Genomic DNA, 13,711 nt, shown 5'->3' on the forward strand with positions numbered 1-13,711 from the left:
AAAAAAAAAAAAAAAAAAAAGAATAGCCAGCAAGTGGAGAAACTTACCTCAATAATGCAAAAATGTCTCCCTACTTACTTCCTTTCAATGTTCAAGCAAAACAAAGCCCTCTCCACGTTCAACATGACAGAAACCCTAAATGATAAGGTCTTCATGTTTTTAAGAAGAAAGTATGAGAATGGTTGGAAATTGCTGAAACAGTAAAAGATTTTATGAGCTCTCAAAGTACTTCTAGACGTGTAGATATGACAACCCAATAAAAAGGAACACACACACAACCTGGATCCTTCAAAAATCTAGATTTCTGCCTTTCCACACCTTAACTTGGTTCGGGTCGGTTCCCAAGCACTTTCTCTTGGAAGTGAGAAATCCTCCAAAGACACTAGGGGAGGCCCAGGTGTGGCAACCTTCAGTGGGATGAGGGATGACCAGAGGAAAGGTGGCGAGGGACGCACTTAAGACGCGCGGAAACTGGAAACATGTCTTCTGCAGTCAGCTTCTTCGGATTTTCCAGCACTTAGAAGCAAGTTCTACACCTCCAGCGCCCCGGTTTCTGCAGGTCTCACCCAAGACCCCCACCCCCACACCCGCCCTTACGCCACCCGGCCTCGAGCCCCGCCCCGGACGCTGGACCCGTGGGTGTAACTGGAGCACGTGTTCACATCAAAAGTCTGGGTCGCGAAGGCAGACACCCCAGGTCCCGCAGAAAAACCTCCACGAAATATTGGGAGACTCCCTTTAAAAAAACCAAATCTCCAGGACGGTGCGAGTCGGCGCGCCGGGGGCGTGAGTGCGGTCCACCAAGCGGGCTGAGCTCGGTGCCGGCTCTCGGCAAAACTAACAATATTTGTTAGGCCCTAAACTCACAAGCCCTAACAGCGCTAAATCCATTCACTCAGGGAGTATTGCAACCTGGGACAACGAGCGCCTCACACGCCCAGCTACGCGCCTCAGGAGCACACCGATTGGGGCGCAACTACTTATGCGCACGCGCCCTGCATGCCGGTGCTTTACCCTTAGCGCAGAGCGTCTAAAACCAAGCTACGGTGGCTCTGCTGGGAATAAATTATTAAATTTTACTGTTCTGCAAACCCAATCCGGGAGGTATGACCTGGCTGGCACAATTTAGGAAGATGGCCACGAAGGCACTTGGGGGAGTAGATATACGTATTTGGGAATGGAAGGGGTGAAGTCTGGCCCATGAGTAGGAAGAAAATTCAGCCTCCACCTCCCAACCGGTGGCCCCGAGTCAGCAACTTAGTGCGCCCCAGCACTGGGAGCACCGCCTTGGGGGCGTGGTGACGCACTGGCCTTCTGGGGCGGGGCCTGTTTCTGTCGCGCCCTTGCCCCGCCTAGCCCCGCTCCAGGCGAGGGCGCCGCACCCACACTGCACTGCACAGTTTTGTTCTGCACCAGCCGTTCGTAGGTGATCCAGGTGAGTACTAGCACCTGGGGCAGCAGTGATTAGCGGGCCACCGGGGGCATTTCAGCCTCTGTGCAGGTTACTCCCATATTTCAGCCTCTCGGAGCTGAATAGAGACTCGCTGTCTCTAACCTCCCTCAACCCTTTTTCAGTAGATTAGAGCTCTGAATTTCCATCCCCTCTGCTCTGAGCTCTTGCCCTGCATCTTCTCCCTGGTGGAGTGGGTCGGGAGCGTCTAAGAGAGGCCCGACCTCTTTATCTGTAACTCAGAAATTCTCAAGGTCAACACTTCCTCAATTCCTTTCTTTCCCTCTCCTGCTCTCCCCGGGCTGTGCAGTCTGGGGCACCCTTTTTCTGCCTTCCCGAGACCACCTGCCCTTGCCCTCTGCTGCCCCAGCGCAGAGGATGAGCGAGCGAGACCCTGCAGTAGGAGTGGTTGTGCAGGCCTGAGCAGTAACACTGGTTTCTGAAGTGGCCTGTGAGCGCTGCGCCCTCTGCGGTTGTGAATGTGTTGCTAGGGACGGTCGGGAGAGCCTCGGAGGAAATCGTGTTTGTTTTCCTTTGCCTCTTAGAAACGTTTCTCCATTTGTATTGGAAAGGGGGTCATTTCCTACCACTGCCTTAGAGCGGGAGACACCTCTGGGAGGATGGGGGACTCTTAAGGTTCTTCCTTCGATTTCAGAAAATGCACCTCCTTATCTGGGGTACCAGCACGGAGCCCCAGGGCTACAGTAGTGGGGCAGCTGCAGGGCGGTGGAAGGCGCTGGAGACTACTTAGTGAGTCATTCCCCGAAGTTGTGGCTTCTGCTGATACTTTCCTTGAGAGTCACTAGTTTATGAGCTACATTGTAGCGTCGGGGACGAGTGTGGGAAAGGAGGAAAAGCAGAGATGAGGATGGGTAGAAACAGAGGCAGGGGTTAGAACTTTAATTCCTTCACTGGGGACAGGAGGTGCCCTGGAGAGGAAGGCGCTTCCAGCTCTGCAGATGTGTGCTGTGGGCCTAGGTGTGGTCCTGCGGAATTGCTGCAGATTTTAGCTTCCTCGTGGGAGGGAGCTGCAGCCAGGGCTTCTCTTGGGAAATCTGTAGATCACCTGGAGCCTGCAGTTCTGGGAGGCACCCAAGGTTATTGGTCAGAGTTACAGGCTATATTTTATTTTAGTGGATTCTGAGAGCACATTGAGTCAGATCAAGAATGTTTATTCTCATAGATGAATTTAAGGAGTTAAAACTAATATATAAAATCAAAACAAATACTTTCATCCCTGGGAAGACTTTCCGTTAAGCTTCCCTCCTGACACAATGTTACGGAAATAGAAAACTTTGTCAAGTGATTTTTTTTTAACCAATGTTACTATATATAAATCGGCAGAGAGACTGTCACTAACCATAGAAACTGCGCTACAGGGGCCTCCTTAGATTAAGAAACAAAACTGAAGAAGGGCAGCCGTCCCCTTTATTTAGACTTCCTCCTGTTGGCTTAGGGTTCTGAAAAGACACAATCCTGGAAGAGAGAACCTCCTCGCCTGGAGGTTAGCACCGAGAAGGAACATACAGGAAAGAAGGGCTTTATCCACTATTCGAAGACATGCTGGAAAGCCCCAAGAGCAGTCTGGAATGAGGTGGATGTCAAATCAGTCTGTCAAAAGCAATTTAGTGCCTACTGCACATCTATCTGTATTTCAACATACTGTGCCCTATCTTCATGCTTAAACCTTCTGAATCTATATTTGGAACACCATTGCCGACCACAATTGACCATGAACCATTTTGCACTTTAAAGCAATATTTGTTTAGAAGAATATACTGCTAGTTTTTTTTTTGCATCCCAATTTATTAATGCTACTATGAGCATACCATCTTGCTGAACAAAAAGAATTTAGCAGTTAGCAGCAGGTAAATTATTGCTATGTATAATAAAATTCCTGACTGAGTTTCCTTCACTCTCTCTTACAGTACCTACCTACCTATCTACCTACCTACCTACCTGTCTTTGAGGAGAAACGCTGTAATGAGGCAACAGGAAAACTGTACTTTATTTCACATGCATTCACAAATGCCTTTAAGGATTTTATCCTTTAGAATCATAGATCTTGCTGTTACCCTCTGAGTTCTTTCTAGAGTTAATCTGTTCATTAACTGTAACTTGAGTTCTAAGATTTAGTTGCCTTATTCCACTCTTTAAAAATAAATAAGTTACACTTTATTTAAAAAAAAATAAGTGATATTTTATTTTTAAAATAAATAAGCAATGTGAGCAGTTGTACCACAGCATCATTCTAAGTGTAGACAGGCATGAAAAGGTAAAACCTAGGTGGTTCCTTCCTTTGGAGTGGTTGGTACCCTAAAGGATTCAGCAGCTGCTATGAATTAACTACAATCTGCCTGTATTTCTTGTAATAGAAAATTACCAAGTGGTGTCAATGTGACTCATTCGAGAATTTTTTTTTTCCCCCTCTGGAAGTCATAGCTTAGTTTCTCAATGACTCTTGGTTCCTGTGTAATGTCAGTTAAGGGACAGCTATATGGAAATCATGATATTCAAATGGAGTGCCAGTTTGTGTTACTTTGCTCCTTGCAAACCTATATCCTGAAAGATTGGAGGAAGTTTTTTCCTTCCCATAGTCATTCTGCAGTGCTGACATCATTAAAAAGAAAATCTTTCTCCTTTCCCAAAGGTTTTTTTTTTTCTTCTTCTTCCAATTAGAAACATCTTAGACTTTAATCGGTGGCAAAATTGAAGTTAATTATTTGCTCTCTCTTTTTGTTAATACATTTTGTACTCAGTAGAGGGTCTGGAGAGGTAGAAATGTTTTGGAAGATGTCAGGTGTGGTCAAACTTGCTTTTCAACCTCATTGAGAGACAACATAGCAAAGGGCTGAGAGCACCAACTGGAGCCAGACTTCCTGGGGATGTGAGGATCCGGGCTCTGCCCTGTGATCACTGTGTGACCTTGGGCAGATAACCTGCCCTCTGAGGTTGCTGCCTTCAGACCATGGGAAACATCCAGCAGTGGGCTGTCCCTGGGATCACATCTCTTGGGAAGCTCAGCTCCGAAGGGTCTAGCAAAGCCCAGGGCTTCTAGGTTAGGTGTCAGGGGACCTTCTCCCATAGAACCTTCTGTGTCAAGAATCTGGGAAAGTTTGTCCTCACACCTGCAGGGGAACCTGGGATTTCTTCTGTCTTGTTATAAATCTAGTATTCTTAGATTCCTGAAGAACATTATTGCCAGTTTTTTCTCAAAGGATATTTCAGTTCCATTCAGGCATGTGTGTTTAGTGCCTTATTACACAGAAGGCACACTCCAGAGAAGAAAGCAGGTAATTTGCTTATTTGGCCTTAACAGAGTTTGTATGAGTACAAGCTTGTGCTCTATAACCAAGAACCATTCACTGGAACTTGAGCTCCTGCTGATCTTCCCTCCCCAACTCCCAGCCAGTGCAGCCATGTATTAAGCAATTGTTTTCAGTACTAACAATTTACCCAAGTGTTGGAATAAAAAGGACCTCTGAAATTTGAATATTTTATATGGTCAAACTATGGCTATTTAACTATACAGCTGAATATATTTAGATTATAACACATTTATCTCTGTCTCTTTTTTTTTTTTTTTTTTTTTGAGACAAAGTCTTGCTCTCAGCCCACTACAACCTCTGCGTCCCAGGTTCAAGCAATTCTCCTGCCTCAGCCTCCCAAGTAGCTGGGACTACAGGCGTGTGCCACCAGGCCTAGCTAATTTTTGTATTTTTAGTAGAGACGGGGTTTCACCATGTTGGCCAGGGTGGTCTTGATCTCTTGACCTTGTGATCTACCCACCTTGGCCTCCCAAAGTGCTGGGATTACAGGTGTGAGCCACTGCGCCCAGCCAACACATTTACCTCTTAAAGGGACAGATCTTCCATTCCTCCTAATGTATAGTTAGCTTCCACTTTTCAAATATTCCACCAGCAACACTGATGCATGTTGAAGACTATGGACTATGAGGTACTGGGAAAGACCCACTCTGTGACCTGCTTGCTGCAGTTTGCCTCACTTGAATGAGTAATCAAGTGCTGGATCAGTAATATGATTTCCATTCAACTTTTTGTTTTTAGCCCTTAGGAAACAATCTACTGAATATGCAGGGCAATTGTGGGGGGATGGTTACTTTTCATCACCTAGGTTATTATTCCTTCTTTTAAATGTAATTGAAATCTGGCAGTCACGTAAAAGTTTGACACTCAAACAGATTTTAGCATCTGTTTAATGCAGAAGTGGACTGGAACTAGCATTTTGAAAATGTAGTCTGAACCCAAAGAAACCCCATGACTTTCCTTTTCTCTCCTATCATAGAAACAGATAATTACATTTTTAAAGATTTTGTGTGTGGGTGTGTGTGTTGTCATTCTGAGGTGGAATTTCACCATGTTGCCCAGGCTGGTGACAAACTCCTGGACAGAAGTAGTCCTCCCACCTCAGCCCCCCAAGTAGCTGGGATTACAGGCATGCACGATTGTGCCCAGCTTAAGTTTTGTTTCTAGTAGACATATAATATTGGACATGTTTGTGAGGTACAGTGTGATGTTTTAGTACATATATACATTGTGCAGTGATCAAGAGGATTGCTTTTTATGGGCCGGGCATGGTGGCTCATGCCTGTAATCTCAGCACTCTGGGAGGCCAATGTGAGTGGATCACCTGAATCAGGAGTTCAAGACCAGTCTGGTCAACATGGCGAAAACCCATCTCTTTTGAAATAGCCAGGCATGGTAGCACACACCAGTAGTCCCAACTACTCGGGAGGCTGAGGCCTAAGAATCACTTGCACCTGGGAGGCAGAGGTTGCAGTGAGCTGAAATGGCAACACTGCACTCCAGCCTAGGTGACAGAGTGAGACTCCATCTCAAAAAATAAAAAGAATTGTTTTTATGCTCCTTCCCTCTAGGCTCTTTAATTTCTCCATTGAGCATTGTATGAGCTCCATTGAGCATTATATGGAGGGTCAGCTCCTCTGGCTGGAGATAACTTTGAGGCCTGTTCCTTGGTGGAAACATCTGGATGCAGAAGTGAGGCTGGACAACTATCCAGGGGAGCTTTAAGTGAGCCATGTGGACCCCTGGCACCACCTCAGGGTGTTCTGAGCTACCATCTGGTGTTTGGGACTCAGGGAAGTCCATTTGGTATGATCAGACAAGCTGTTTATGTTACCATCCTTTTGTGTTACTCTCATTAAAATGTTGATTTTTGCCACATAAGGAAGATTGGAATAGCACAGGCAGTCAAATAAGGATTTTAATGAAACATTGGAGAATGGCTTCAAGTTAATCTGTGAATGCTCTGTTATTGTCCCATCCCTGGATACATTAAAAAAAAAAAAAAAGTTGAAACATTTCAGTACAATTTGAGGAGAGCAAATCACACACAGAAATAGGGACTACCATTGTCCAAGCTGGATTTTATGTATGTGGGAACAAGGAGGAGAGCTAAAAGACAATCTTCTCTCCCCAATGTCATTGTCACTTAGTAAAATAAAAGGTAGTGTCACTTCACGGCTCAGAAGTGGTAAATTATTTGAGGCAAGTACCCAAATCCATAAAGCGTGCCCTTTGCTTTGTTTGTGAAATGCTGATTGTGCTCTGAGGGATTTCTGATGGACAGCGAAGAGGGACTTGGAAAGTAGTGAAGGAGAACTTTACCCCAAGAGTGTTCTGTTGAATGTAGTTCAGAAAGCTTTCTGGGTAAGCCTTGTAACTGAATGAACCCTGCCTCAGTGAGATAAGGCAAATGGTAGCAGAAGCAAGAATTAGAGGAAAGGTTGAGCAAAGTTTTGGCATTAGAATAGCTATGTTCCCAGGAAACTCTGTCAGTGAAATTTCTAGAGTTAAGTACCTTAGTCAGATGCCATAATGAAACCCTGTGTTGCTAACTCAAACACTGCAATGGAGCATATATTTTAGGAGTTAGACCAACATTGCTTCATCTTAAGCCCAAGTCTGATCACTCCTAAACTGAAACTTTGTAAGAGTGTGTTGTAGCTTACTTAAAACCCAGTGGCTGACTCTGGCTACACTGAAGTTTTTGCCCTGAGTGTTACTCTATCACCCACAGACCTTGGGGCCCTGCTGCTTACCAGGACATATTACTTTCCTAATCTACACCTGAAAACCCACCATGGCCTGGGGCTTTTTTGCTGCCCCCAGCAACCTATACCTTGCTTCCTTCCCCTAACCTGAAAATGTCTTCCAAAACAATCATGTTTGGCAAGTAATACACTAATACATTTAAAACTTACAAATAGAAGTGTTGCTGTGTTTTTAAAAAACATCATAGGGCCAGGAGCAGTGGCTCATGCCTATTATCTCAGCACTTTGGGAGGCTGAGGCAGGCAGATTGCTTGAGCTCAAGAGTTCAAGACCAACCTGGCCAACATAGTGAAACCCCGTCTGTACTAAAAATACAAAAAATTAGTCAGGCTTGGTGGCGCATGCCTGTAATCCCAGCTATTTTTGAGGCAGGAGGATTGCTTGAGCCCAGAGGTCAAGGAGGCTGCAGTGAGCCCTGATTGGGCCACTTCCACTCCAGCCTGGATGACAGAGGGGGGACCCTGTCTCAAAACAAAACAAAATCCCCACCAGGTGCAGTGGTTTATGCCTATTAATCCCAGCACTTTGGGAGGCCAAGGCAAGTGGATCACTTGAGTTCAGGAGTTCAAGACCAGCCTGGCCAACATGGCAAAACCCTATCTCTACTAAAATACAAAAATTAGCTGGGTGTGGTGGTGCATGCCTGTAATCCCAGTTAATCAGGAGGCTGAGGCAGGAGAATCTCTTGAATCCGGGACATAGAGGTTGCAGTGAGCCAAGATCGTGCCATTCCACTCCCACCTGGGTGAGATAGAGAGACTCTATCACAAAACAAAAAACCATTATAGAAATAATTAGGTTTCTAAAGTATTCTTAAAAGGAGCATCCGTGGAAACCAGCCACTAATATCATATTTAAAGGTGAGAGATTAAATGCTTCCCCCTAAGATGAGACATTCTTGCCTGCACTTGCCACTTGCATTTAACATTCCATTGCCCCTAAACAGGGCAATTAATCAAGAAAAATAAATAAATGATATACACGTTGGAAAGGAGAAAGTAAAACTGCCTCTGTTTGTATGATCCTATATGTAAGGTATTCCAAAGATCGTGGATCTGTCCTTCCCTTAGACTCTTGTGTCCTGGCTGTTTCTCTCCCTTTGCTCCTGGAATAGAAGCCCAGGGCACAGCAGGATTACCCCTGAATGGAACGTTTTGAAGGGCTTTCCCCTCTGTGCTTCCCGTGCTGGGGGAAAAGGGGACTTAACTTCAGAGTAAGGGACAAACCCAGCAATGTGTTAGTAGCAAAGAGCATGGACACTGGCGTCAGTCTGCCTACATTCAGACCCCAACTGTGCACTCACCAGCTGTGGGACCTTAGACAAATTGTTGAATTTCTCTTTGCCTCATTTTTCTCATCCATAGAATGGGAATGATAATAGTAACTACCATATGGGATTGTTGTAAGGATGGAAAATGTTAATTTTTCTAAACTCTATTACAGTGCCTGTCATAAAAGAAGCACTCTAGGCCTGGTACGGTGGCCCACACCTGTAATCCCAGCACTTTGGGAGCCTAAGGAGGGTGGACTTCTTGAGGTCAGGAGTTCCAGACCAGCTGGCCAACATGGCAAAACCCTGTCTCTATTAAAAATATAAAAATTAGCCGGGCATAGTGGCACATGCCTGTGATCTCAGCTACTCCAGATGTTGAGGCATGAGAATTGCTTGAATCCAGGAGACAGAGGCTGCAGTGAGCTGAGATCGAACCCCTACACTCCAGCCTGGGCAAGAGAGTGAGACCGGTCTCAAAAAAAAAAAAAAAAATAGAAGCACTCTATGGATACCAGGTCTTATAGTTAGGTGTTATATTTGTAGTAGTGATACTTTCAGTTTTACTATTTCTGCCAGATGGAATGAAAAATGCCATGAGAAGTTAGTTGGAAGTCCCACTGAATCCTTAAACAGGCCTTTCATTCGAAGTTAAGTTGCCGATCGCTCAGAAGTTGAGGTATGACTGATCCATGGTATTATAAGTGATGATCCCAGAGAGGTCATTCTGTAGCATAATGAGCATTATTTTTGAAGGATGGAGAGCCTAGAACTCTGACTCATTTGACTATGGGAAAATATGGTCTGGTAAGTGACCATGACCATAAGTGAGATCTGAGAACCCAATGGTGGTCACAGGATAAAGACTCTGAAGATACTGAGCTGGCTTACATACTTGCTTTGTTGTCTTGAGCCTCTGTTAAAGCTGAAAGAAGAAATCAGTTTTCTGCTGGGCACACTGTTAGTGTGTAATTGTGAAGGGCTTAGCTGGAGCTCGCTCTGCACAACAGCCTCTGATCTCATGAGCCCCATTCTGTTCTCAGGAGTGGTACAGAAGGAGCACCTCAGGAGCCTCCAAAGATCATGGTAGAATATGGACCACCAAGACAAGACTGTCCCTGTGGTTTTGAATCATAGAGAATCACCACCTCCTGCAAATTTTGCTTTTGCTCAGAACAGTGGTTCTTTTTTTTTNAAAAAAAAAAAAAAAAAAAAAAAAAAAAAAAAAAAGGAAGCAACTGAAAAGGTAGTAAACGATCTGGCTTAGGGATTAGAAGCACTGGTTTTCTGGATTATGGACAAGGGTCCATTCAACAACTATCCAGCCTGGCAGGAAGCAGGTATTTTTCTGTGTATATCTGGATCCAACTAACATTTATCCAATGTCTCATGTGTGCCAAGTACTGAACAAAAAGCTTCTTCCTATAAATTTCATTTAATGCCATTAAGGCTGAGAAAGTGGCATAACCAACTTCCTTTTTCAGCTGAGAAAACAGGAGCAGAGTGAATAACTAACTGGCTGGGATTTGTCTTAGGTCCCCTGAACTCCAAGCACAGTGCTCTCTCCACTAGACCAAGGTGCCTTGTCTGTGGGCTGAAGAAAAGCCTGCATAGGAGCTGAAGGTCAACAGGGTGTAGGTTTATCTTATGGGCAAATACTTGGACTTTCCTACCACACAGCTGCCAGTGACCACAAGAAAGGGCTTCCTTTCTGTCCAAGCCAGGTCCAGAATTCAATGTCATTAGATTATCTAAAAAAATGCCACAACAGGGGATACAAATTTTAACATATTTTATTGACTTAGGGCCAAATAAGGCAGCATTTGGTCAGTTAAGAAAGGCACCTCATTGAAAATAATATATCACAGTGCTGTTGAGTGATCCCAGTCACAGGATTAGAGAATGGAAAGGACAATCTTTGGATGATACAGCTTGGGACATTTGCTTATTTATTTAAAAGGGTCCCTTCACACACTGCAGATAAAAGGCAAGAGCATAGGATTGTGGCATTTATATTGGGTAGCTGGGAGAGGTTACTCATGAGAGTAGGTGGCCTGGTGAATCAGTGGTAGGTCAGGGGAAGGGAGTCAGCCTCCCTTTCCATTCCATTCTCTTCCCCCTCCCCTTGATTCCAGTAAGCTTGATTTGTTGATCCCCCATCACTATGAAGACATCTTATATCTCTTTCAAATGTGGAGATGATTTTTTGATCTTACAGTGTGTGAAACCAGGGTCAGTAGTCAAAGCGTCCCTGTTCCAAGCTATAGGACAGACGGGACAATAATTTGATTTCCTGTAGTCTTGGTCTGGAACCCATGGGGTTCTGAGATAAAAGCTGAGATCTTAGAGCGCTGGCTTTAAAAAATATTGTCACCAGTCCAGAGTAATTGAGAACCCGATTCCTTAGAAATAATACTGTATCTCTGTATTTCTACCCCCACCCTCCAAGCATGGTGTTTTTTAAAAAATTAATTTTTCCCTTACACTTTAAAAACTCCTACTTATGTATAAAAGAAACTGCCTCACTACAGTAACACTGCTGTTCTTCCAAGTATTCCTTTTGAGCCCCTCACCAGCCCTCCCTCACCATCCTCACCCTGACCCCCCTTCCCTTCTGCCCAGCACCTAAGAGCAGGGATCATGCCGCAGGGTGATGAGCAGTGGTGCAGTCTCGCCTGGCCTTCTGATACTAGGATGAGGCTTTGGAGAAGGCTGCTAGGATGCACGCGAACACAACATCAGGAGTCTGGGATGCATCGATGGCAGAGTGGATCCCCCGTTTCCTATAGTACTCTATGAGTGGGGTGGTTTGAGTGTGGTAGGCTTGCAGGCGGATTTTCAAGGCCTTCTCATTATCATCTGATCGACGAATCAAGGGTTCCCCGGTGATGTCATCTTTCATGGGCTCCTTTGGGGGGTTGAACTCCTCATGGTAAGAACGGCCACTCTTGGGGTGAATCAGCCTTCCTGTGATTCTTCGGATCAGCAGAGAGTCTGGGATGCTGAATTCAATCACAGAATCAAGCTTTTCTTTCCTCTTCTCCATGAGGTCATCAAGCTGTAAAAGAATGTGTGGCCCACCTAAGCTACTAGAGCTTGGTCAGACCCATCACCCTCAAAGGAATTAAGAGACAAGGGGCAAAAGTTTGCTCTCATTCAGTAGTAATATAAAAACCAAGCTACCCACCATTTCTGCCTGCCTCACAGTCCGAGGGAAGCCATCCAGAAGAAAACCATTTTTGCATGAGGGGGTCTCCAAATTCTTCTCAATGAGCTCCACTACCATTTCATCACTCACCAGTTTCCCAGCATCCATAGTTGCCTTCAGCTTTTTTCCCAGCTCTGAGCCAGAAGCCACCATGGCCCTCAGCATGTCCCCAGTAGCCAAATGGCAGACACAGAAGTTTTCAGCCAATTTGGGTGCCTGGGTGCCTTTACCGGCCCCGGGAGGTCCCAGCAGCACGGCCCGGATGCCTTTAGGATACTCGGGTTCCGCCGCTGGCACGCTGGGAGCCATGTCCGCGGAAGTCTCTCACACCCGCTCGCACACCTCACAGCCAGAACAGTGGTTCTTAAAATATGGTCCTTGACCAGCATCATCAGCACCACCTAGGAACAAGTTAGATATGAAAATTCTCAGGCCCCACCTAACATGACTGAACCAGAAACTCTGGGACTGGGGTATGTTTTAACAAATTCTCCAGGTGATTTTAATGCCACTGAAGTTTGAGAACTACTGTTCTCAATTTTTAATGCTAAAAAGTATAGTATAGTAACTATATCAACCAGTAACTGTCATTTATGTAGTTTATGTCATTTATGATCATTATCAAGTATTATGTGCTGTACATAATTCTACATGCTATGCTTTTATATGACTGGCAGAGCAGTAGGTCATTTTACACCAGCATCACCACAAGCACGTGAATGATGCATTGTACCATGATGTTACAATGACACAGTGGCTATGATGTCACTAAGCAATAGAAATTTTTCAGCTCCATTGCAATCTCATGGGGCCATTGTTAAATAAGGAGTCCATCACTGAAACACATGACTGTATGTGGTAGCAGCTTTCAATTCATAAATACTAATTTATACTGCTGGTTTATGACTAATCTAGAAAACTGCATAATGATTAACAAATGCTATGATATAACCAAGTGAATTGCAAAGTACTGTACTCCTGTATTAAAGTTCAGCTCAGGAAGGACTGTTGGACTGTGTATCTGGCCCTATGTAGGAGAGAAAGTTGAGGGCAAAGTTCCCACTCTCAAGAACCTTATCTTGTTGGGTCCATAAAAGGGTTTCTGGTGACACAGAGCAGGTATATAATCAAAATGTGGTGTGAAGTTCATATGCGTGCTCATGCTAGAGATCGGTTGGGTGCCAGCTATCAGTTCTTCCACCCTGTCCTTGGAGGCTATCTGCTACCTCTGGGGCTGGCACAACCCAGGGTGTGGCTTCAGTTGCCTAGGGTGCGGCCACCGTGAACTGAGCTGCATCCCCTTCCTGGTACACACCCGCACACACAAAAGCCACTCCCTGAAGAGTGAGAATGTCCATCTCTTCACCTTGGAATCCTCAGAAAATAATGATTTTGCAAATGATGGTTTTTTTGAATGTTGACTTAATTAAGCTGATTCTTTCCTTGAAAGAGAAGATGTAAGAATTTTTCTCTCCTGCCGGGCGCGGTGGCTCAAGCCTGTAATCCCAGCACTTTGTGAGGCCGAGGCAGGTGGAGGCGGGTAGATCACGAGGTCAAGAGATCGAGACCAACCTGGTCAACATGGTGAAACCCCGTCTCTACTAAAAATACAAAACATTAGCTGGGCATGGTGGCGCGTGCCTGTAATCCCAGCTACTCAGGTGGTTGAGGCAGGAGAATTGCCTGAA

The 13,711-nt window shown here is 45.1% G+C and overlaps 2 protein-coding genes and 1 long non-coding RNA gene across 4 annotated transcripts in view; 1 reads left to right on the top strand and 2 right to left on the bottom strand.

Annotated features, from left to right (window-relative positions):
- The first annotated feature begins 1,325 nt into the window (after nt 1-1,325).
- The window catches only part of MGST3 (microsomal glutathione S-transferase 3), a 23,698-nt gene continuing 11,312 nt past the window's right edge, over nt 1,326-13,711 (top strand). Inside the window, exon 1 of the mRNA XM_017534053.2 lies at nt 1,326-1,435. The gene's annotated coding sequence lies outside the window, so the exon portion shown is untranslated. The remainder of the gene's footprint in view (nt 1,436-13,711) is intronic.
- LOC119472071 overlaps nt 2,607-13,711 on the bottom strand; it is a 14,598-nt gene continuing 3,493 nt past the window's right edge. Inside the window, exon 2 of the long non-coding RNA XR_005201176.1 lies at nt 2,607-3,034. This is a non-coding gene — a long non-coding RNA (uncharacterized LOC119472071). The remainder of the gene's footprint in view (nt 3,035-13,711) is intronic.
- On the bottom strand, nt 10,591-12,392 carry LOC108308296 (adenylate kinase 2, mitochondrial). Of its 2 annotated transcripts, none has more exons than XM_017534051.2 (2): nt 12,003-12,392; nt 10,591-11,778 (listed from the first exon to the last, which is right to left on the bottom strand). In XM_017534051.2, the coding sequence occupies exons 1-2, from the start codon at nt 12,330-12,332 to the stop codon at nt 11,743-11,745; spliced, it is 366 nt and encodes a 121-aa protein (XP_017389540.1). In that variant the 5' UTR covers nt 12,333-12,392; the 3' UTR covers nt 10,591-11,742. The 2 variants fall into 2 exon arrangements, with proteins under 2 accessions (XP_017389540.1, XP_017389539.1); XM_017534050.2 differs by having other exon boundaries at nt 10,591-11,873; nt 12,003-12,391.

The sequence above is a fragment of the Cebus imitator genome, unplaced genomic scaffold (genome assembly GCF_001604975.1).
Source record: "Cebus imitator isolate Cc_AM_T3 unplaced genomic scaffold, Cebus_imitator-1.0 Scaffold84, whole genome shotgun sequence".
Classification (NCBI taxonomy): domain Eukaryota; kingdom Metazoa; phylum Chordata; class Mammalia; order Primates; family Cebidae; genus Cebus; species Cebus imitator.